At 48.7% G+C, this 22,763-nt stretch overlaps 2 protein-coding genes across 3 annotated transcripts in view; one reads left to right on the top strand and one right to left on the bottom strand.

Moving 5' to 3' along the window:
- LOC306662594 (synaptonemal complex central element protein 3) overlaps positions 1 to 15,045 on the top strand; it is a 15,315-nt gene extending 270 nt beyond the window's left edge. The window contains exons 2-4 of one of the 2 annotated variants that reach the window (XM_079142450.1): positions 1,552 to 1,579; positions 2,742 to 2,850; positions 14,618 to 15,045. In XM_079142450.1, the coding sequence (XP_078998576.1) occupies positions 2,742 to 2,850; positions 14,618 to 14,775 (267 nt within the window). In that variant the 5' untranslated portion in view covers positions 1,552 to 1,579 and the 3' untranslated portion in view covers positions 14,776 to 15,045. The remainder of the gene's footprint in view (positions 1 to 1,551; positions 1,580 to 2,741; positions 2,851 to 14,617) is intronic. The other variant, XM_079142449.1, reaches the window with a different exon arrangement.
- A 136-nt stretch (positions 15,046 to 15,181) lies between these two features.
- On the bottom strand, positions 15,182 to 21,811 carry LOC306661710 (uncharacterized protein). Its single transcript, XM_079140825.1, has 2 exons — positions 21,626 to 21,811; positions 15,182 to 20,340 (listed from the first exon to the last, which is right to left on the bottom strand). The coding sequence occupies exon 2, from the start codon at positions 19,634 to 19,636 to the stop codon at positions 15,923 to 15,925; it is 3,714 nt and encodes a 1,237-aa protein (XP_078996951.1). The 5' UTR covers positions 19,637 to 20,340; positions 21,626 to 21,811; the 3' UTR covers positions 15,182 to 15,922.
- Positions 21,812 to 22,763: the final 952 nt, after the last annotated feature.

Here is a 22,763-nt window from a genome sequence, read left to right as displayed (position 1 = left end):
CCACCTCACTCCTCACCTCACCCCTCCCCTCACCCCTCACCTCAGCCCTCACCTCACTCCTCACCTCACCCCTCACCTCACCCCTCACCTCACCCCTCACCTCACCCCTCACCTCAGCCCTCACCTCACTCCTCACCTCACCCCTCACACCTCACTCCTCACCTCACCTCAGCTCTCACCTCACCCCTCACCTCACTCGTCACCTCACCTCACCCCTCACCTCACCTCACCTCCTCACCTCACTTCCTCACCTTACCCCTCACCTCACCCCTTAGCTCACCCCCCAAACTCCTCTCCTCCGTGTCATCACCTGCAGGACCCTGTCTCTCCCACCGTGTGCCATAGTTCTCACTCTACAGTCCATAACTCTCAAGCCACTCGCCTGCACCTCTCACCGCACCCACCCACCTTTCAGGTGGGACACCTGTCCTCCACACGGCCTCCTGCCTGAGTCCCCCAAGCCTGCGCCCAGGTGGGCCCGACCTTTCCTACTTCAGTAGCTTAGGCCCCCTGCCCACACGTGACACACACGTTCTGTCCCTTCAGTCACACTTCACAGCCTCACCCTGCCCTTGATTTAAGAGCCCCCCAAGCCCCCTCGCAATTCTTATTTTAAGGGGGTGTCCCAGATGCTATTAAATTCTTTGTACTAGGCAAGATCCTCAGACCAGAAATGGGACCCTCCGCCTTGCTTCTGAATACTCCTGGTTCTCACTCCCTAGCAACCCCGTTTCCTTCACCCCCAATTGAGACCCTCGCACCCACCTCCACACGCTCTCTGCTCACCTTCACCCCCATAACCTGCCATTACCCCGTGCCCTTGGGCTTTGGCACTGCTCCAGGCTTCACCCAGCACAGTCCTACCCGCCCTGGGCCTCTTCATCAGGAGGAAACACAGTGAGCTTAGTCTCAAAGCCACCTTCTGTCACCTCAAGTCTTGTCCATCTTCATGACCTACTATCCAGATCCAAACTCAAATGGCCACAGCTTCCATCCTTATGGCTGTTTGACACTCTGTCCTTCCAATCTCCCTGTCCCTCAGTTCATAGAAACACCTCTGTATGCTTCTGATAGCAGTCCAGAAGGTGAAGAGAACCTGCAACTTTGATTCCAGACTTCGCCTCTTCAGCCCTATCTCCCTTCAGTGCCAAGCCCACGTAGAGCCGAATAGCTGCCGCTCTGAATTCCCACCTAACAGACCTCTTGTTAGCATGTTCAGAACAGGGCTCTTGACTTTCCTCCTGCTCCTCCCCCTGCTCTTCTCCATTTCAATCATATCACCGCGATCCACCAAGGTGTTCTCACAAAATTAGGCGCCATCTCTTTCCATCACTGGCCTCTGCAAACCTAGACCCACAACTCCTATACCAAGTTCTGTGGACTCATCTTCCACAAAGTTCTGGACCCTTCTATTAATTCACAAAGTACCATGATACTTATCATGAGGTTCATCATATGGTGACCATAGTCCAAGCTACCGTCATCTTAAGTGAGAACTTCAGAGCTGGCAGTGCTCTCCTGACTAGTCTTCCTGCTCTTGCCTCCTTTCAGCCTTCTGCAGTGGTCCGTTCTGATTTTGGTAAGAGCAGTTTCTGTGAGATGCCAGAGGAAGTAGGAATTACAGGGCAAGCATTGTGTGAGGCCTGGCTAGGAAAGGAAAGGAAGAAATGGCCATAGAACAGAGGGTCTCAGGTCCCTACCCTGCCTCCTGCACCTCCCCACTTGCTCTTAGCAAACTATCTCTACTTACAAAAGCATACATATTTAAGCCAGCCAGAAGGACGGAGTCCCCAGGACTCCATCCATGAGGAATGGCTCCATGCCCATAGAAGTAGCACATTTACAGACCCCAAAGACTATACACCCTGCCCCTACACCTTTGGTTCTCAGATCTGCCTCGGGTCTGCTAGAGGGTGCCATGCTCCTCGGAATGTTCACCTTTAATGAGAAGGATTGCACAGGCAGATCGCACAAGCCCAACACTGGTTGAGACCTGCCACAGAGTGGAGGCCTCTAACTCTGTAGCAAGAGCCAAGAAGCTGCACCCCACACATTCACATGAACCCTGAGAACAATACTACATGTGGGGCCCATCCCCTGTCTGTTTAATGGTTGCCTAGTTTGTTCCTTCATCTTCTCAAGAGTACAAATTCCCTGAGAGCATCTAGAGCCTATTAATCTATTAATAATAATAGATTAATCTATTATTAATCTATTTTTCTCCCATCTTATCTAGACCAAAGCTTTGTAGTTAGATAAGCATCAAATATTAATGGAATGAATTGATGTGATTAGCAAAGATCAGAAGAGGATCTGGGGTGATTTCAGTATTTAATATTTTAAATAGCAATAGGTATGATTTATTAAATGTTTATCATTGTAGCTACTTGCAGAAGAGTACATAATTTATATCATTTAATCCTTATAGAAACCCTACCCATAAGATATAGGTACTATTAGCAATTCCCTTTTACAGGGTACAGAACTATATTTGAAAAGGTGAGGGAGTTATCCAAGATGACCAGCTAATGCATGGGGGAGTCAGGATTTGAACCCAAGCACTTCTCCTCAAGCTAGGACTCAGTCTCTGAGGCACCTGCTGCTAATGCCTGTGGAGTAAGTGATATTGTCCAGATCTAAGCGCTGGGAAAGATTCTCTGAAGGATCCCTGGCTGTGCAGGATGGTGTGGAACTGGAATGCCAGTCCATCTCATGGCAGCTTCTTGCTCTGCACCACCTAGATGGCTGATTCTGACCCTGGGGAAAGAAACTACGACAACATGCTGCGGATGCTGTCAGACCTGAATAAGGACTTGGAAAAGCTTTTGGAAGAGATGGAAAAAATCTCAGGTAGGGTGTTTTCCAAACAGCATTTCTTCTTCCCAGTAGCTTGAATACTCCCTGAACTTCTGAGCACACAGCAAGGGTTCCTTCTTCTAGCAAGGCTTTCCTTGGCTACCTTTCCATTTTCACAGCACTAACTACACCACAACATTTGACCTTAACACTGAATGACCTTGAATTATTTTCTGTGGGTTTTGCATCGTGTTTCTGCAGTGGGACTCTTATCTTCTTGAGGGCAGAAAGAGTGACTTGCAGTTGGCCATACCAGATGCAACTCACATGCAGTGACAGCTCACATCAGATGACCAACAGGCGACTGTGACGCCTGTGAACGGACCAGGCTTGCTTTCTGTGAGTCATTTAAATAGAAAGGGCTCAGCATAACAGTGGTAAGAATGGGCGGTACAATTCAGTGGACGAGAGCAGCAATAGGGTTGAGCAAATTTCTAAAATTTGGGGGAAGAAATGTTAGTTTTTTTCTCTTATTCAACCTATTTCCAATTGGCAGTTATAGTAACACCATTATAATTTCATTTGTTCTTTATTAACTCAGAATATATTTAATCCTTATAATTTGTGAGCCTGAGTTTTGATAGAGAGAATAATAATGTAAGCCAAACTTTAGAAATCATGTATACTTTAGGGTTGGGTGCGTAGCTCAGTGGCAGAGCACTTCCCTAAGTGTGTACAAAGCTTTGATTTTGATTCCTAGTACCACAAAACAAAAGACACGCATACTTTAACTCACAACCTTTTTTTTGTTTGTTTGTAGTACCAGATATTGAACCCAGTGCCTCACACATGCTTGGCAAGAGCTAAGTCCCCAGGCCTTTAAAAAAAAAAACAAAAAACAAAAACAAAAACAAAAAAACACTTTTTTTAGTTGTCAATGGACATTTATTTTTATTTATTTATTTATCTGTTTATATGCAGTGCTGAGAATGTGTGAGGTTCACCCAGTGCCTCACACATGCTAGGTACACACTCTCCCACTGAGCCACAATCCCAGCACCTCCCCAGCCCTTTTTTAAAATTTTATTTTGAGACACTGTTTCGCTAATTGCTTAGGCTGAGCTTGAACTTGTGATCCTCCTGCCTCAGCCTCCTAAGTAACTCAGATTAGAGGCATGTGCTAAAACAAACTACTTTTAAAGATATTATTTATTTATAAATAAAAATTATTCATTACAGGAAGCTCTAGAAAATTTCTACTTAAAAATGTTTTCAATTTTCTGCCTAGATACTAGAAACTTTTAAATATATTTTAAACTACCTTTTTCATTTTCCACTATAAACTATGTAACTCTTTCAATCTAGTGAAATGTTCTCTTATTTAACAGCACTCACTGGGTGTCTACCATGTTCCATTCTAGAAATACAATGTCTAATAGAGATGTTCCTTCCTTCCTTAGAAGTAGGTGGGGGCAGACACAGACTTTAGGATGACTAGTTACATTCTCTGAACTCCTGTTAGGGCGATTATTTCCCTTTATTGAATTCTTTTCTTAGTTTTAGTTTCATATATTTTCCTTTTTTGTAATCTTATTTATATATAAATGTTCTACACATTGTCAAATTTGGAGGATAACATAGTCTTTTTCACAATTTCCCTAGTAATGTACCAGCTGCTGAAAATATCTTATCAACATATAGGTAGCTGCAGATTAAACGATATTTTGAAACTATATAACTTACCTTTTGTGCTGGGTGTAGTAGCTCATACCAGTAATCTCAGCTATTCTGGAGGCTGAGACAGGAAGATTGCAAATTCAAGCCCAGCCTAGGCAACTTAATGAGACCCTGTCTCAAAATTAAAAAATAGAAATACTGGGGATGTAGCTCAGTGATAGACTATCCTCAGGTTCACTCTCCAGTACCACACACACACACACACACACACACACACAAAGTCATACCTTTGGTAATTTTTTTTTTTTTTTTTTTTTTTTGGTACAGGGGATTGAACTCAGGAGTACTCGAGCACTGAGTCACATCCTAACCCTATATTGTATTTTATTTAGAGACAGGGTCTCACTGAGTTGCTTAGCATCTCATTTCTGCTGAGGCTGTCTTTGAACTCGCAAACCTCCAGGCTCAGCCTCTCGAGCCACTGGGATTATAGGCATGCGCCACTGCACCCAGCACATTTCTTAAGCAATATATGTCCTAGAACCCAGAGACTCAAATCCAATACTCCAAACATTAAAATATTTTTGTAACTGAAGTGTAAGCAGTAGAATAATTTCCTCATAGTGTCCCTGGAACAAGTTAAGACAGTTATTATTGGCAGAAGTAAGATCATTTTGGATCAGGATTATATCATCTCTCCTCCTGACCTAGTAGGTTAGATCCAAAGTGAGGCTCAGCATGTAACCCGTGACCTCTGATACCCCTGCAAAGACATTTGTCTTGTCCTTTGATCCTTGATCATACCAAAGAAGCAATCCCTAATAAATGTAAAAATGCACACCCTACAAACAATATTAAAAGGCCAAATCTTAATTCCAAGGCTTAAAGTTGTCTTTCTCTTCTCTCAAACTTAAGTCAAAGCATGGCTCGGACAGTTTTCCTAGCACAAGTTTAGCTGATATTTGCCCCATTTGAGGGTAGCAAGGTGGGGGCTAACTGATTTACCCCGCCAGTCCACTCCCTCCTACCCAATCAGTTTGCAAGTGATGCATGACTCATGAAAGTCTTATACACAGCAGGGCAGAGGTAGCTACTCCCTTTCACAATGTTAGGTTTTAAAGAGTATAGTACCAAATCATTTTAATTATAATCTGTAAGTTCCCCCTCATCATTCTTTTTCTTAAAGTTTATGATTTTTTAACTTTTCTCATGTTTATTCTTTCGCAGGAACAATATAGATTCATTTATTCAACATTTTATTTAGATTGTGTTATACCTCTACATTAATTTGGGAAGAAGGAATTTTTTTTGGAGGGTCATGAGGATTGAACCGAGGGGTGCTTTACCACTGTGCTACCTTCCCAGCCCTTTTTATTTTTTATTTTGATACAAAGTCTTGTTAAGTTGCTAAGGACCTCACTAAGTTGCTGAGGTGGGCTTCAAATTGCAATCCTCCTACTTTAGCATACCAAGTTGCTGGGATTACAGGTATATGCCATTGGGTCCAGTAAAGAATGATATATTTTTAACACTAAGCATTCTCATTCAGATAGGGTATGTCTGTCTAAATTATTCATTAATGTGCATTAAGATGTCTCAAAAGAGTTTTGCAAAATTTTTCTGCAGATTTTTCAATACATTTACTTCTGGGCTAAACTTTCATATGTAAGATCTTTTACATTTTTTTGCTACATTAATACCAACATGCAGGTAGGCTGTAGATTCTTAGGTAGTTAGGGCTATTCCAGGGTTATCAGTGATAATGATAACAGCTTATGTTGACCATACCACATTGTCTTACACACATTGTCTTATTTATTTTTAGAGCAAAAATCTGGGGAAAAGACACTACTATTATCCCCATTTTATAGATGAGGGAATTGGGGCTTAGAGAATTTAAATCGCTCTTCAAAGATACTTGGACCTACACTATCTCTAGAGTCATCTATTTCCACATTCTGAAAATCATAGGTGTACTATTATAGTATTTGGAAACTACTTGGCTTTAATGTTTCAAAGACCTCAATGACTCAACCATTGGAGATAGTTTTTTTTTTAGTTGTTGATGGACCTTTATTTTATTTATTTACATGTGGTGCTGAGACTCAAACCCAGTACCTCACACATGCTAGGCAAGTTCTATATCACTGAACTACAACCCCAGCCCTGGAGAGTTTTTTGGTGTAACTTTTTCAGTTTTCTCTTTGGTAATTGCTTTGTTAAGATCATGTCAGTCTGGATATTTCCTTCCAAATCATCCCTTTTAGCAACATTTTTTAACTTATTAAAATTCTACTATATACAATGGAAGTTTTCTGGTGTAAGCATTAGCATTTCAAAATAAATGGTTATTAAGTTTATAATTGCTAATCAAATAATTTTTTAAGAAGATGTTGCATGTTCCATTTTAAAATTCAAAGTAAAATTCAATTAAAACAAAGTTGTTTATCTCATGGTGACCCAAAAGCAAAGGGAGAAACAAAATCAAGAGTTCGTGGAGCCCCTGGCAACTCTAGCCCCTGGAGACAGGGTGGCGGGCTGTGACTTGAGCTGTGCCAGGGCAGTTACAAAACCCGCTGGACAGGGAACGGGTAGCAGGCTGCAGAGGTGCCTGTGTCAGGAGGTGTGCCCCACAGAGCCAGGCTGGAGCTGCCAGCAGATGGTCACCAGAAATGACCCCCAAGCTGGGGACTCCCCGAGGGCAGGGGTGGGGTAAGGGCCACTGCCCCATGTGGCCTGCTGGACACACCAGCCAGGTCATTTTAGGTCTGTTTTTTATTTTATCAGTGCTCTTACCTCCTATACATAAGCCTGAGATTTGGAAATAATAGAACACCAAAGTGCAGAAGAAAAAGAAAGTAGGTGGTTTGTGGGAAACATTAACAATAACATTAGTGTTATTTCTTTAATTATATCTCATTCTTCAGTATCTAATAACTGTCATCAGAAACACTCAAAACTTAATACTAAATACTACAACATTGTGAGGTACGAAACTCTTATACCTGTTTTATAGATGAAGAAACTGAGTCATAGTTAGCTATTAACTATACTACTATTTGTATGTTATCAAGATTTATAAGATCAATTGACCTAGGCGGGGCACATCTGTGATCCCAGCTACTTGGGAGGTTGATCCAAATTCAAGGCCTGCTTCAGGAACTTAGTGAGACTCTGTCTTAAAATAAAAAATAAAAAGGGCTGGGAATGTAGCTCAGTGGTAGGGTGCTCCTGAGTTCCATCCCTGGTACCATAATCACAAACACATGCACACACAGAAGATCCACAACATTTAAGTTCTGTAATTATGATCCCTACAGTTGTTGGGACAACATTGTATATTCAAATAAATGCAGTATTTAAGCCTAGTAACTATATTCCTTGATTCCATAAACGCCTGAGAATATCTGTCTGTGCACAGCCTGGATGGCAGCTTGGTTGGATGTGTGATCACTTTCTCTGTGACTTGGAGGAGAACTTGGTGGCACTGTGAAGAAGTAGGAGACCTTTGCTTCCTCTTGAGTAACTTGCTTCTTCTGCCTTTAAGATTCTTTATCATTGAAAATCTGTGATTCCATCAAGATAAGACTGGTGTTGATATCATGTAACACTCATCCTGGGACCTGGCGAACCTCTGGAACGGTGAACTTGAGAGCATTTATAAACACTTTTTCATGTGTCATTTCGTTGGATAGTAGTTGCTCTGGTTCTTTGGTTTCCTTCTTTAGGAATTCCAGTTGTCCATGTTGTGCATCTCTGTTTTGCCATATCTTTTATCATCATTTCTGTAATCAGTTTTATTTCTTTGTTTTTTTCCATGTTGTTTTGTGCGGTTTCCTCAAGACTATCCCCCTATTCTCAAATTACACTGTCGCATGGCAAATTTTTCATTTACTTTTATCTCAGATATAGAGGATTGATTTTTTTCATGGCCCACAGTTCATGGTATATCATGATCGTACAGCTTAATTTTTTATTTGTCCCCTCTAGTCCCCGTCGTCCATTCCTTTCCTTCTCTCTACCCACAGGAAACAATTCTAATGTGCTTAATGTATACATTTCTGTGTGTATGTTCTTGTAAAATGTATGTTGTTTTATGTACATATGTTTTTAATTTATATAAATAGGATTGTTATATGTATCATACTATTTCTTTTTCATCCAGAACTACATGTGTCAGTTCCTTCCAAGATGTGAACAATCTGTTACTTTTCAATGCTGCAAATTATGCTATGGTGTACATCATCCCTGGCCAGGGTGAGCTAGGCCACATGGGTAATGAGACTGATGTTCAGGCTCATTCCATCTTAGAATCTGTGGGTGACAGTAATTCTCAAAGAAGGGCCCATGGCCAGGAAAGCATCACAGTGTGTTTCTATTATTCCATATTCTGACTTATCTGGATTTATTGGGGGGGGGGGGTAATTCTGCTTTCCCTAATTTTTTATTGTCATTTTATTAAAACTTTGAGTTGAATGCTATGCTCATTTATTTTATTCTTTTTAAATTACTTGGAGATGTGAATTTACTTCTGGCATAGCCTTTACCACAAGTCATAAATACTGATATATAATGTTCTTGCTCTTATGGTTCCTGCAGTCGCCTACCTTAAGCTGTAATCTATGTGTACTACAATAAGCACACTTGAAGTATCGAGCACACTGAGCTTTGCCAAGGCATGTGGGAGGGTAAGCCGCACCAGCACCCAGATGCAGAACAAGTTTGCCGTTCCAGCACTTCCTTTTGCCTTGCGCAGCCCATCTCCACCCTCCATCCCCAGCACCATTTAACAATTGACATGCATGGCCCAGACGAAGCCACATGGTACACACTCTGGTATCTGGTTTCTTTGGCTTCTCAGTCTAATCAGCAGAATATCACCAGTATAATGTACCAACTGGTGTGTTAGTCAGCCTCTCACCACCGTGACAAAATATCTGATAAAATCAACTTAAAAGGAGGAAAGGTTATTTTGGCTCATGGTTTCTGAGGTTTTAGTTCCTGGACCATTGTCCCCATTGTTTTGGGGCCTGTCGGGGGACAGAATATCAGGCAGGGAGCTTGTGGTAGGACAAAGCTGCTCACTTCATGGTAACCAGATGCAAGGAGAGAAAGATGGGAAGGGGCTGGGGTCCCAGTGTCCCCTCCAAGGGCACCACTTCAGTGACCCGACTTCCTTCCATTGGGCATCGCCTCCTAAAGATTCTGCCTCCTCCCAGTAGTGCCATAGGCTGGTGGCAGAGCCTTTCATACGGATCCAAACCCTAGCCACTGAGGAGTTAATAGACCTGATCAAGGGTAGTGAAGATGTGTTATTGGCCTGATCATCTGAAGGCAAATTGCTTCTGATTGTCTTTGTATAGAGAAGGAAAAAAAAAATCTTGCCAGATCAACAGCTGCATACCAGGTACAAGGGAATGTGTTCATTTCTTCATTTTTTCCAGCAACAAAACCACATCTGGAGTCACCTCCTGATTGAGTTTGATAATCTGCTGTCATTCTCTGAGATCATCTTCCGCACAGGCCGAACAGGCGAATTGAATAGGGATGTGGTGGGAATGTCTCCCACTCTTCAGGTTTTTAATGGTGGTCAAAGCCTGCGGTGTGCAGGAATGCAGTTGCTTTGGTCTGCTGCTCTTGTAGCGAGAGGCGGTCCTGCTTGGCTTCCGTTTTACCTTTCTTACCATGATAGCCCTCATGGGTCAGTGAACAATGTAGGGATTCTCCCAGTTACTGAGTATGTCTATTCCAATTCTGCATCCTGAAACTGAGAATAACCACAGGGGGCGTTCAGAGACCCATGACCCCTGTGAGACAGACCTGAGCTGACACGCCATTGACCACTTGGCTCCATAGCCTCTATCTGACTGGTGGACCACAGTGAAGCTTGGATCTCCAGGATAGTGTAAGTTGAGTCTAATGACCCTCAAAAGGTCTGACCACCTTCCTTTTCCCAGTGTGTGGGTGATACTGACCATGCAGTAGGTTCATAGTGAAGAGTGTGGCCTGAAGACACAACCCCAGAAGCTCCATCGATTGGAAAAGTAGACAAAGGTGTTTCGCCATAAGGGAGAAGAAAGATGCTCATAGGCACAGAGAGAACTGGAAGACTAGCACCATGCTGGCCAAGACAGGAGACGGTTCAGGAGGAGACAAGAATCAATACATCCCTTTGGTTTTGGAAATACTGAGGTCATTTGGTGATTTGGAGAGAGCAGTTTTAGTGAGGACAAAAGGCACACGCTGAGGAGCGACAGCCTTGCACTGCTGTGACTGTGAAGGAGCTCTAGCCAGGGTGGGCCACACCTGTGATCCCAAGCTGCTCAGGGAGCCGGGGCAGGGGGATGCTGCAGGATCCTTCCATCCCTCACCAACAAAATCTAGATAGAACACATCTTCAAGGCATCACTGGTCCCACAAAAGGTAAGCGTTCCCGAGATATTCCCCCATGCCCACACCCTGGAAACTTAAATATAGCTAATAAGTCCTCTGCTAGATGATAGTGCACCTCCATATGAATAGAAAAAAAGATGCTGCTTTTTCTGGGTAGATGATTGAAAAAATTCTTTGTAATGAATTAGAAAAAGGCACACTCCCCGGCCCCTGGCCAAATGCAATCTCCTCATATTTTGAAGAGAGGACTTTAATTTGGATTCCAGCCCCCACTTACCCTCTTTGACTGAGAGCCTTCATACAAGGCCCAAATTGTGCATGGTACCATCAACCTAGTGAGATGAGCATGGCTCAACCAGAGACCTCAGTCAAGTCATGCAGGAGCTGGGACTCCAATGGTGAGAGGCTGGGAACGAGTGTCCTAATGCTGAAGGCAAAACCCAGAGCAAAGCTACCAGGAGAGCAGGAGCCAGAGCAGCAGGAAGCAGACCTTGCTCTGTAGTGAGATCCAGTGTGTTGGTAGGTCTGCCCTACAAAGGACTGCAGGCTGGGCAGCTTCAACAACAGAAATTCGTTTCTCACAGTGCTGGGGGCTAGCAGTGTGGGCAACGTTAGTTTCTTCTGAGGTCTCTCTCCTTGGCTTGTAGACATCCATCTCTTCCTTATGTCCTTACATGATGGCCCCTTTCTTCCTGTTTGTGTCCTAATCTCCTCTCCTTACCAGGATCACTCATACTGGATTAGGGCCCATCCCAATGACCTCATTTTAACTTAACCACCTCTTAAAAATATGATCTCTGAATACAGTCCCTTTCTGAAGTACTAGGAATTAGGATTTCAACAGATGAATTTAGGGAGGAAACAATCCACCCTATATCGAATACTGACTCTTGAAACATCAGAGAGGTAGAGAAGCTGGATATATGACTCTTGCTCTGCACCAAAAGCCTCAAGAGTCCTGGATGGGGCACCTCAACAATGACCTCTCACATGAAAATTCTAGCTCCTATGGAAGATCACCTACACCAATCTTGATTTCTCATCCATCCTCTCTACCCTGGGTGCCTCAATTAGTTATTTTATAATAAGAGTTTCTTCTTTCTTTGAGCAAATATATATCCTTAAATATATATCCGATCTCATTGCTCACAAGTTCTGCCTTCTGCAAAACACTAGAAAACAAACACGATTCAGCCAAGTTCTTTGTCACTTCATGACAAGGATCACCTTTTCTCTGGTCTCTGATAACTTGTTCCTTATTTCCATCTGTACCCCATTAGAATGGCTTTACCATTTGTATTTCCGCCGGCTATTCTTGATCATTTATGAGTTCTCTAAGAAGGAGGCTTTCTCTCTAAATTCCTCTTTTCTTCTGAGCACTTACCAGAATTACTTTTAAAGCTCCGTGCATGGTAATGCTGTGTCAGTTCCTAGCATGCACTTCAGAGCTCTTGCACCCTCTACTCACTACCCAATTCCAGAGTTACTTCCACACTTCCAGATGTCATTTGTATTCCCACCCCCCACCAGGTGGTTCTGGGGGTTAAACCCACAGTACCTGATTATAGCCCTTTATCACTGACTATAGCCCTTTCTGTTTTTGAGACAGGGTCTGGCTAAGTTGCCCAGGCTGGCCTCAAACTTGCAATCCTCCTGCCTGGGCCTCCGAAGTTGCTGGAACTACAGGTGTGCACCACCACAATTGGCCATTTGCTTTTATTTGGTTGGTTGGTTGGTTTTGTTTGTTGGTTTTGTTTGTTTGTTTGGTTGGTTGGTTGGTTGGGTTTTTTGGGGGGCGGGGTTTGGTGAAGCTTTTTGGTTTTTGTGTTCTGGTTTTTGGTTTTTTGGTTTTTGTACTGGGAGTTGAATCTAGGGACTCTTTACACTGAGCTACATCCCCAGTTATTTTATTTTTTATTTTGAGAGGGGGTCTCATTAAGTTGCTTAGGGCCTTGTGAAGTTGCTGGGGCTGGTCTTAAACTTGCGATCCTCCTGCCTCAGCCTCCTGAGCCTCTGGAATTACAGGTATGTGCCATTGTGCCCAGCCCAATTTCTGTCTTCATTGTTTTGTGCTGCTGTGACAGATTGCCATAGACAGGGTGGCTTAAAAGACACAATGGACATTTATTTCTCAGAGTCCTGGAGGCGAAGTCAGTCTGGTGCTAGTGAGAAGCCTTTTCCTAGTTTGCAGACAGACGTCTTCTCAATGTGTCTTCAATGGCGGAGAGCAAGCTCTCTGTCTGTTTTGTAAGGACACCAATCCCATTCATGAGGACTCCATACCCATGAGCACTCATCTCCTTAAAGCCTCTGCCTCCTAACACTTTCACCTTGGGGTTAGATTTCAACATGTGAATTTGGAAGGGACAAACACTTGGTCTATGACACATGTGTTTGGCAGTTCATGTATGTCACCCATTTAATCTTCACAGCAAGCCATGATCAGGAAGTGGTCTCTATTTTGCAGAAGTAGAAACTGATGTTGCAAGTCTGACTCCATATCCAAGGCCACAGGGCCAGTAAGTGGAGAGCGGGGAAGCTGGTTTTGTTCTGCAGACCTGGTCCATGTGTCACCTGTTGTCCCTGGTGTGAAAGGGTGGTATGCAGACTCCCTGCACCAGATCTATCCGGGATGTGTACAGCATCCAGGCTCCTGGGTACCATTCCCAACCAGGTAGACAAGACTCACCATGGGTTGCGTGGGGTGGGGAATAGCAGCCTACATTATAAGAAGTGTCCCAAGGGCCACTCAGGCTTCCAAAAGTCCAAGAATCCCTATACTTGCTAGACTCATGAACTCTGTTGAAACACTACACATATGTTTTCTAACAATTTTCCCTAACCAAACAGATGTTACTTTGTGAAACTTCAAGTGTGCCACATGGCTGACCTTGTTGGTGTGAGAGACACATGTACTTTTATTACTAATCATGCTTCCTGTATCCTCTTTGGTTAATTTCCTTGAAAACATATCTTCTCAGAGTATCCAGCATTTTTCAACTCAACAAAGAGGAGTGTTAAGGAGATCGATCTACTGTGCTGGGTTGTCACGCAGAAGGGGTGACCTTTGTTCTGTGCAATTCTAGAATGCAGAGCCACAGTGCAAATTGGGGTTTCTGCATACTTCCACTGAGTTTGCACAAGAAGCATGTGTTCACCTGGAGGTCCAGGTGAACACTGCCCTCAAGTTGCTCTCAGAGGGAAAGAGTAGTGTGATTACTCAAGGTGTCTTACAGGGGAGGCAGCAGAACTTCCCCAGGAGAAGCCCTGGCCTGAGTCTTAATGAAAGTGCAGAGGTGCAAGCTGCAGGTGGACAGGGACCCCAAGCTACTGAGCATGAAGAAACATGAGAGTAAGGACTTGTAGGCCTGGGAACAGCCGGCCTACCTGAGCATGTGACTCCTGGGGAGGTTGCCCTGCAGCCACCAGCTGTGAACTGTGTAGGCAAGGACCTGTGGTTTGCGCCAGTTTTCCTCCCAGTTCACATCAGACTGGCCTCCAGCCTTTTACTGTCATGGGCTGATGAATCCAGAAGTTAAGACTGGAAATTAAGACGTGTCATTATTGCTGTTTGCAGGAAGGAGGTTTCACAGGGTGTTTTATGAGCCCTGTTGTAGCTTACAGGCCAACAGCGTTCTCTCCTTGGAACATGGGGTGTCCCAGCGGGGTCCAGCCCCCTGGCAGTATGAGTGAGGTCCCCCAGAGCTGCAGCACCACCTGTGGCCTGACTGGGCCTGTCTGGTTGTTGCAGTGCAGGCGACCTGGATGGCCTATGACATGGTGGTCATGCGCACCAACCCCACTCTGGCGGAGTCCATGCGCCGGCTGGAGGACGCCTTCCTCAACTGCAAGGAGGAGATGGAGAAGAACTGGCAAGAGCTGCTCAGTGAGACCAAGCGCAAGCAGTAGGCCCTGCTGCTCATCCACGCTGCCATCCATCATGCACAGGAGCCACAGAGACGGGCCAGTGACCCAGATATATAGCTGTGTGCACAGTACTTGTTTCTCAATAAACTTATTTTCAAGCACAACCCAAGGACCCTTTCTATCCTGTGCTGTGATCCACCCAGCTGCCTGCTGTAATTTGTGAACAAGGCAAGACAAGGGTAAGATGCAGAGTCTTTCAGTGGGTGGAACATTTGGTGCAGTGGTGTTGAGCATAGGAAAAAAAGAAAAAAGAGCCAGACAGGGCAAATCAGGTCAGGTGCTGGGACAGGCAGCACTCAATCAAATTTATTTACCCGCTAACGTGGGCTTCAAAGTGGGTAGGGAGAGAAAACACGTCATTCCTCATGCTGTGTACCCCAGGCACTCTGCTAGGTGGCCCACTGTTGATCACATTCTCACAGCTCTCCTGAGAGACAGGTGTCCATTAGGCCTCTTTTATATACGAGGTTAATGGGGTGGGGGGGAACATCTTGTTTTGAGTCCACACAGCTAAAAGGGGGCTTATTTAGAGGGAGATCTGGGTAACGGGGATGGGAGTCTTGAGGGGCAGAGAGACCTGCAGGTTGTAGAGGGAGCCAAGCAGTCCTGTCAGGTCTAGGCAGGGCCCTGTGCAGGGCTTCCAGACCCAGCTGCACAGGCAAGGGTTCCACACCCAATCAGACTCAGGAGGAAAGAGTCAAAAGGCTCCTCAGAAGCCTCAGAATGGCAAAGTCCCAGAGGCAAGGGCATCTCCCGGGGACCTCTTTGCTTCCACTTCTACCTTGACGAACACAGGGAGCACAAACAAGCTTCCATCATCTCCTTCCTTGGCTCTGGGCCCAGGAGTCCCCCAGCCAGACAGGAGACTGGGAGCAAGCTGAGGCATCCAAAGCAGGTAAGGACCTGGGGCAGGAACCAGCAGGGTGAGGGGCCTGAGTCCAAGAGGCGGGAAGTGGAAGGGATCTCACTCCAGAAATAAGTGACTATCTTTACAGCAGGAGATAAATGTAGAGGGAAAGGTGTCCCAGAAACAGGAGCAGAATGTTCTCACCCCAACCCCCTCTCCATGCCCCACATCCCCTCAGAACCCCAGATGAAGGGTATCCCTGGAGTGTAGTTCTACTGGCATTCAGAGTGAGTTCTGCAGCTGGGCTTCAGTGGGCAGAGTCAGGATGAATGGACAGAGGATCCCCTTATTCCCCAGGGGAAAGGGCTGCAGTTCCTTGGCCTGAAACTGGGCAGTCCCCTCAGAGACTACAAAGGTGGCAGTGACCTGGTGGTTGAGGCAGTAAATGGTGTTGCCCAGCACAGTACAGCGGAGTGGGACAGCGTCAGGCAGTGGCAGGGAGACAGCACGGCTCCAGGAACCTGTCACCGTGTTGTAGCGCATCACTGCAGCGCCCACACCCCGCAGCAGGTCAAAGCGGTACAGAAATCCCCCCAGTGCCACCATGTCACTGGAGCGCCGGTGGCTGGCACTATAAGGGCATTCATCCCATGAGTCCTTCACAGGACTGTATCTAAGCAGACGGTAGAAGAGGTGACCTCCTGTGACGTAGATGTCCCCACGGCAGGCCACAGCCTCATGGGCCACAGGGAAGGTGCCTGCTGGGAGGGGGGCACACAAGGTCCAGGCATCTGTGCGTGGGTCGTAGCGCTCCATGCTGTACAGGCACTCGCCCCCAATGGCATACAGCAGCCCTTCCAGGGCCACCAGCTTGAGCTGGGCTCTGGCTTGCTGCATGGGCCGAACCTGACTCCAAATGTTGGTCAGAGGGTTGTAGCAGAAGACCTCTTTGGAGCAGACAGCCTTGGCACCAGAGCCACGGATGCCACCTGCCAGGAATAGGTAGTTGTGCATGGTGCAGAGACCACAGCCCCGGAGGGGGGCCTCCTCCGGCACCTGGGTCAGGGGCCACCAAATGTTCTCTTGAGGGTTGAACACATGGAGATACGGTTGATGAGGCAGAGGTGCAGGCTGAGCTGCAGGCGCCTCCTCGCCATAAGAACTCTTCTTGAGTCCTGAGTGGCACACCTGGTAGAGTCTGGGCAGCACAAGGACCCCCAGCACTGCCTGGCCCTGGCCCGTCCGCAGGCTTAGGATGTGCTCCCGGTCGGCCCCACTCAACTGCCGGTAGAGGTGTGGGTCGCCCAGCACATGCAGCAGGTTGTTGCTCATCAAGGTGTAGGTCTCCTGGGCTAGGCCAGGCTCCCCACGCTGCTGGGCAAAGGCCAGCACCTCCAGGCAGCTGCCCAGGTCTAGCCGCAAGGGACGTGGAACAGCTGCGGCAGGCTCCAAGGGCAATGAGTGGGGCTTCTGGGGCCCCTCAACCATCCTCCAACGCCCAGGCCTCTGCAGAAAAACCATGAGTTTTTGGGCCTCTTTCTGCTTCTCTGTGAGGACTTCTCTACTGCCTGCAGGGCTGGCCCCCTCCCTGAGCACTTCACTCTGGTGCTGCTCTGGGACCACCGGGCTAACCAACTGCTCAGAGCTCCTGGCTATTTCACACATGCTGTGTTTCCGTGGTCTGGGGACATGCTGAGAATCCCACTTCATAGCAGAGGATGGTGCAGGTCCAGGCTGCCTGTGCACACAGGGCTGTGAGGGACCCCCAGGCACTGCAGCTGAGGGCGGTGAGTCTAAACTTTTCTCCTCGGTTCCATCTCCTTTGGGGCCTAAAGGTGGGTCATGGGTGGGAGCCCCATTGGACTCAAAGCTCATTGACTGGGCCTGCCATAGAGCCTTAGCCAGTCCCCCTGACTGTGTGACAATCCCCAAAGAAGATGTGTGCCTACCCTGGAGATTGGGGATTGCCCCTTCCGAGTGGGAAGCCGGTGGTCTGTCTGCAGAATGTGTGGAAGAGCTGGGGCCTGCAGGGCTCACAGGCACTGCCCTTGGAGCACTTCCTCTGGGCTCCTCCTGCCTGGGAAAGGGGTGGCTTCTAAGAACCATGGCAATAAGGTTTCCCCAGCTAGTGGAAATCTGCCCTTCCTGGCAGCTCCTCGAGAGACCCACTTTGGACTCCCCAGACGCAGGCCTTGACCCACTCACTGAAGCTGGGGCTGGGGGCGATGTTGGAGATGGGGATAAGGTTGAGGCTGGGGCTGAGGCAGGGGCTGAGGCTGTGGGCGGGACTAAGGTTGGAGACGAAGCTGAGGCTGGGAGTGTGGCAGGCGAGGGGGCTGTGACTGGGGAAGGCGCGAGGATCCCTGTCGGAGCTGAAGTGGAAACTTGGACCCGGGCTGACGAGGAGGCTGGCGCCGCGCTGACATTTTCGCCCTCAGAAGGCTCCTGGCTGACTCCGTGGGGCAGAGAGTTTGAAGGAGAGGGGCCGGGGGCTGCAGAACCAGCTGCCTCCGGGGACGGCCGACCCGGACCCCGGCCGCGAGGCGGGTTCGTGGCTGGACGACTGGTGGAGGGGGCGCGGCTGTGGCCGTCTGCAGTTGGCCTCCCTCCGTGCAGGGTCCGCGGGGACTCCAGCTCAGCCGCCGGGCCGCCGGCCGCCTGCTCCCTGCTGGGCTCAGACTCCCTCCCTCCTCCGGTGCGACGGTCCCCGGGCCTCTCCGCTCCGCCCGCCCCGGCGTCGAGCGAGGGGCCGCCGTCGGCCGGGCCCGCAGCGCGGTCCTGGCGTGCGCCGCAGGACTCCGCCTGCGCCTCCGCCGGCTGGAGGCCCCACGGCGGCCCCTCCAGCGACCCGCCCGCCGAGTCCAGGGCGAGGCCGACGACCGCCCTCCTAGCCCGGGACCAGCCCTCCGCGGGGGCCCGGACCCCCAGAGCCTCCCTGGGGGCGCGGGCGCGGGTCTCGCCGCTCTCGCCAGCCTGCGCCCCGGAGCCCAGAGCGTGGACTGCGGCTGGCGGGGGGCTGCTCTTCTCGCGCCCGCGCTCAGAGCCGTTCGTCCCGGCACCCGTTTCCGTGGCGCGGGTCTGGGGCAGCGTCTGCGGGGCGGGACCCTGGGCTGAGGCGGACAGCTCCGAGCCTGCGCCTGGGCTGCGGGCGTGGGCGTCCATTGCGGCGGCGGAAGCCGCGTCCGCAGCGTCCACAGCGTCCCACACACTCACCGAGGCGCCCAGGCGGAGGGGGTCGGGCTTTGAGGGGCGGCAGGTTCTGTCTCCGAAGACAGCGTGGGTCCGAGGTCGCCGGCTGCGGCGGACTGTCCCCAGAGAGCCAGACAGGTGCCAGCGACTGGTGTCCTGTTGCTGCGTGTGGATGGGGACCTGGCGAGCTGGCCCGTTAGCACCGGCACCACCTGCCCCCGCCTGCAATTCTGCTTCGCCACCAGGACTCCGAAGGGTGAAGTGGATCAGGAGGGGAGCAGGTGTCCCCCCAGCTTTGCTCCTACCCAGGAGAGCAGTGTCTGACCTGGGGGGCTCCCTTCCTTTAGCTCGCAGGGCTCCTGGGGTGGTGTTTCCATGCTGCTGCCCCAAGGCTCCTCTGCTGGTGGCATCTCCGAGAGTCCTGAGTGGAAGATGGGCTGTGGCAGCCACAACTCTGCCAACAAGGGGCTCCCGGTCCTGGGCTGCAGATGTAGCAGGGCTCTTCTGGCTGAGTCTTGGAGGATGTGACTTCCCCTGCCTTCGTCTTTCTCCCTCGCTACCACCACTGACCTTGCACTCTGGATGCAGAGCCAGCCTGGCTCCTTGAGTAGACTGGATCTCTGGGGCTGTGTACTTCGGTCCGGCCACCTCCTGATCCTGTCCTGAGCCAAACCAGTGCAAAGCCAGTGCTGTGGCAGCCACCACAGCTACAGCCAGCAGAGCAAGCACCGCTCTGCCCCCGTCATCATCACCATCCCCGTCCCAGCCCCAGAGGGGTCCACCCGCCTCCAGGGCACCTTGGATCATGGTGCTGGGTGAAGACAAGGTATGAGGAATCCAGTGCTGGCTGTCTGCTGTGTGTGCCGTGCTCAAGGTCCTGGCCTGCGGTCTGAGCAGTTGGCATCCTGAGTGCCCTGTCCAGGGCTGCCCTGTTAAGGTGGACCTGTCCTCTAGGACCTTGGGGATCTCTCCCTGCACACAGGCCTGGAGGTTTATCAGTAGGATCAGTTGGAGGTATCAGGAGACCTGTAGTCTTCAACAGCCTTGCCAGACTGCCCTCTAGCTCCTGCCCTCTTCTTCTTTTCCTGGCATCCCACGATCAAATGGGAGTGTTCCCAGACACTATGCCAGCAGTCCAGCCAACCTGCTTCTGCCTGACAGATCCTCACATCCCCAGTTCTTCCCACACCCCTGGGTCCCTCCTCTGACCCTGAGTCCTGCTGCAGGGGCCTGGCAGGGAAGGTAACCCATGGGGAGATGTTATCTCTGGCCTTAGCAACATGATGCAGCCTGATGAAATTACCAGAAACTGGAGAGGCTGATTCCACTACGGCAATAGGGAGGAGTTGCAGGGGATAGACCTCCTGGTCTCTCGGACTGGGGAGGGGACCCTGGGACATGGGTCCCATCAGTAAGACTATCATAGCAGGTGTGAGTGGAGGTTTGCATCTGGGTGTGAAGACTGAGACTTCCATATCACCACCTTCAGCAGCCCTGGGACTTTCCTTGTCCTGAGGTCCCCAGAGGCAGATGGGATAGAGTTTTGAAGTCAAGAAGGAAAAAAAAAATGAAATAAAATCCAAAAATTATGTTTCCCTCTTTGCAGCCAGGCCTATTCCAACCCACCAAGACCTAGGACCTCCTGGGCCCCACTTTACTCCTCCAGACTACCCAGGTGTGGCTCCAGGTCCCTGGAGAGCCCGGAGCCTTGCCTGCCCTGCTCCAGTTACATCAATCAGCCAACACCCAGATCTTTCAGAAGCCCTTCTGGCCCCAGGCCTCTGCCAGCCCTGCACCTGAATGGCCTCTCAGTCCCCAGCCTTTCCTGTCTGGTCTGATGTCTCACCTCAAGCCCACATGCAAGGGCCGGCCTGCATACATGGAACCTGAGCTTGGTTCCCTAGGGAGGAGTCCTTCTCTTCATCTGCTTCTCACTTAAACCCATCTCAGGAATGAGTCTCACTTGGGATAGGTGCCAGTTGGAGCTCACACATGAAACAGTCTGAAGTCCCTGGGACAAAAATGTGACTTTCTCCTTCCTCTGGGACATAGTGGACCCAGGGACTTCTCCCTGAGTGAGGCAGCAAGGAGGTGCCAAAAGTGTCCCTGGCACCCAGCCTGGGCTGTGCTGAGCTTCAAGTGTCTCACCTGGCATGCCCCCCACCTCTTCGAGTTCCCCCAGGACTATTAGATGACAGTGAGAGGGCGGGGTGGGTCCCATGCCTTAAGGTGGACTTCAAGTTGGGGAGGATTTTCTTGCCTTTACTCTCTGTCCCAGCCCGAGGCTCTGACTCTTGGTTTAGTTGGGAATCCAGAGACATTCAGAGTGTAGAGATGATACCCCCTGAGCCTCCTGTGGGCCATACAGCTCCCCCTAGCTTCTGAAGACTCATCAGTCAGAGCCCCAGGCCACTATCAGAACAAGTGATGGAGGACAATGTGCTAGGAGGAACAACCACAGGGATCACCCCAACCAACACCACAGGGTGTGAGAACCACAGAAGGTGCCGCAGACACAGGTGAGCAGGGACCTGCTCTTTCCCTTTGGAGAGGAAGCATCACCCTGTGCCAAAACCAAACTACAGGCAAAACTTTGAATGGAGACACTCCGTGTGGGTAGGGTGACTGAAGGCATGTTACCTCCCCAAAGGGTGACTGTTTTGCCCTCTTCACTTCCCAGAGGGAGTTCAAATGTGGCATGCTGGGGAGGTGACAGGACCTTAAAGCACCCACACAAATTGCAAGACACATGCAGTTGGTCAATGTGTGCTATCATAGTATAAATACCATACATACCAAAAGGATTGCAATGGAAGATCTGACCACCAGCAGCTTCCTGAGAGCCCCTTGCTGGTGTCTGCAGAGGCAGCTCAGCCCTGGAGGAAGGGTCACCCTCAGCCTCCACAGAGGCAAAGAAGCTTGTCTCCTCAGAGCACCAGCATACAGCCGCCTGTGCCCGGAGCAGGAGGGCTCCTCCCTGTGCCAGGGGCTGGGGTGTAGCTCTGTAGCTCAGTAGTAAAGAGTATGCTTAGCAGGAGCAGGGCCCTGGCTCAATCCCAGTAACATAAAAAAAAAAAAAAAAAAAAAAAGTTCTTTTTAGGAGAAACAATAAAATATGACTTATAATAGAAAAAATTTAAACAGTATGGAAATGAAGGAGAACATGCACATGACTTTAAAATGTGGTATTGAAAAACTTATTTAAATAATTCTTCGTAACGTGACTGTGAAGTTCAACACAAATATTCATGGAGAGTCTTGGAATAAAAGGGGCATAAAAATAAAATTTTTAAATAAGAACAAAGTATGGGAAGGGAAAAAGAAGGAAGAGATAAAATATATTAAATGTCTCCTCTTTGTACAAGAGGGAGAATACATAATCTGAAGGGGTGGATACTGGGGATTGAACCCAGGATACTTAACCACAAGCTACATCCCAGCCCTTTTTTATTCTTTATTTTGAGCCAGGGTCTTGCTAAGTTGCTTAGGGGCCCCACTAAGTTGCTGAGGCTGGCTTTGAACTTGAGGATCCTTCTCCCTTAGCCTCCTGAGCCACTGGGATTACAGGGGTGCTCCACCAGACCCAGCTATAATTTTGTTCTTGAGGTCAGTTGCTAAATTCAGATCACTGCATGTTTAAAATTAATTTTTAAAAATTGGTACTGGGGTGTAACTCAGTGTAGATCACTTGCCTAAAATTCAACAAAAATCCTAGAGTTGGAGAACCATTGATGAGGGGAAGTGGGAGCAGTGTGCTGGAACCCAGGGCCCTCGTGCACGCTAGGCCGTTTCTCTGCCACTGAGCTGCATCTCTAGTCCAGTGAATCCGAGAACTTAACGTCATAAAGACATCATTGTCCCGAAATTCACCTACAGAGGTCAATAATGATTTCAATCAAAATTCCATCAGGTAAGGGGTCTGTGGGGGGGCGGG

Source organism: Sciurus vulgaris (assembly GCF_902686455.1).
Source record: "Sciurus vulgaris genome assembly, chromosome: 5".
In the NCBI taxonomy this organism is placed as follows: domain Eukaryota; kingdom Metazoa; phylum Chordata; class Mammalia; order Rodentia; family Sciuridae; genus Sciurus; species Sciurus vulgaris.
The sequence above is the reverse complement of the archived record's forward strand: the minus strand, read 5'-3'. Positions and strand labels throughout refer to the sequence as shown.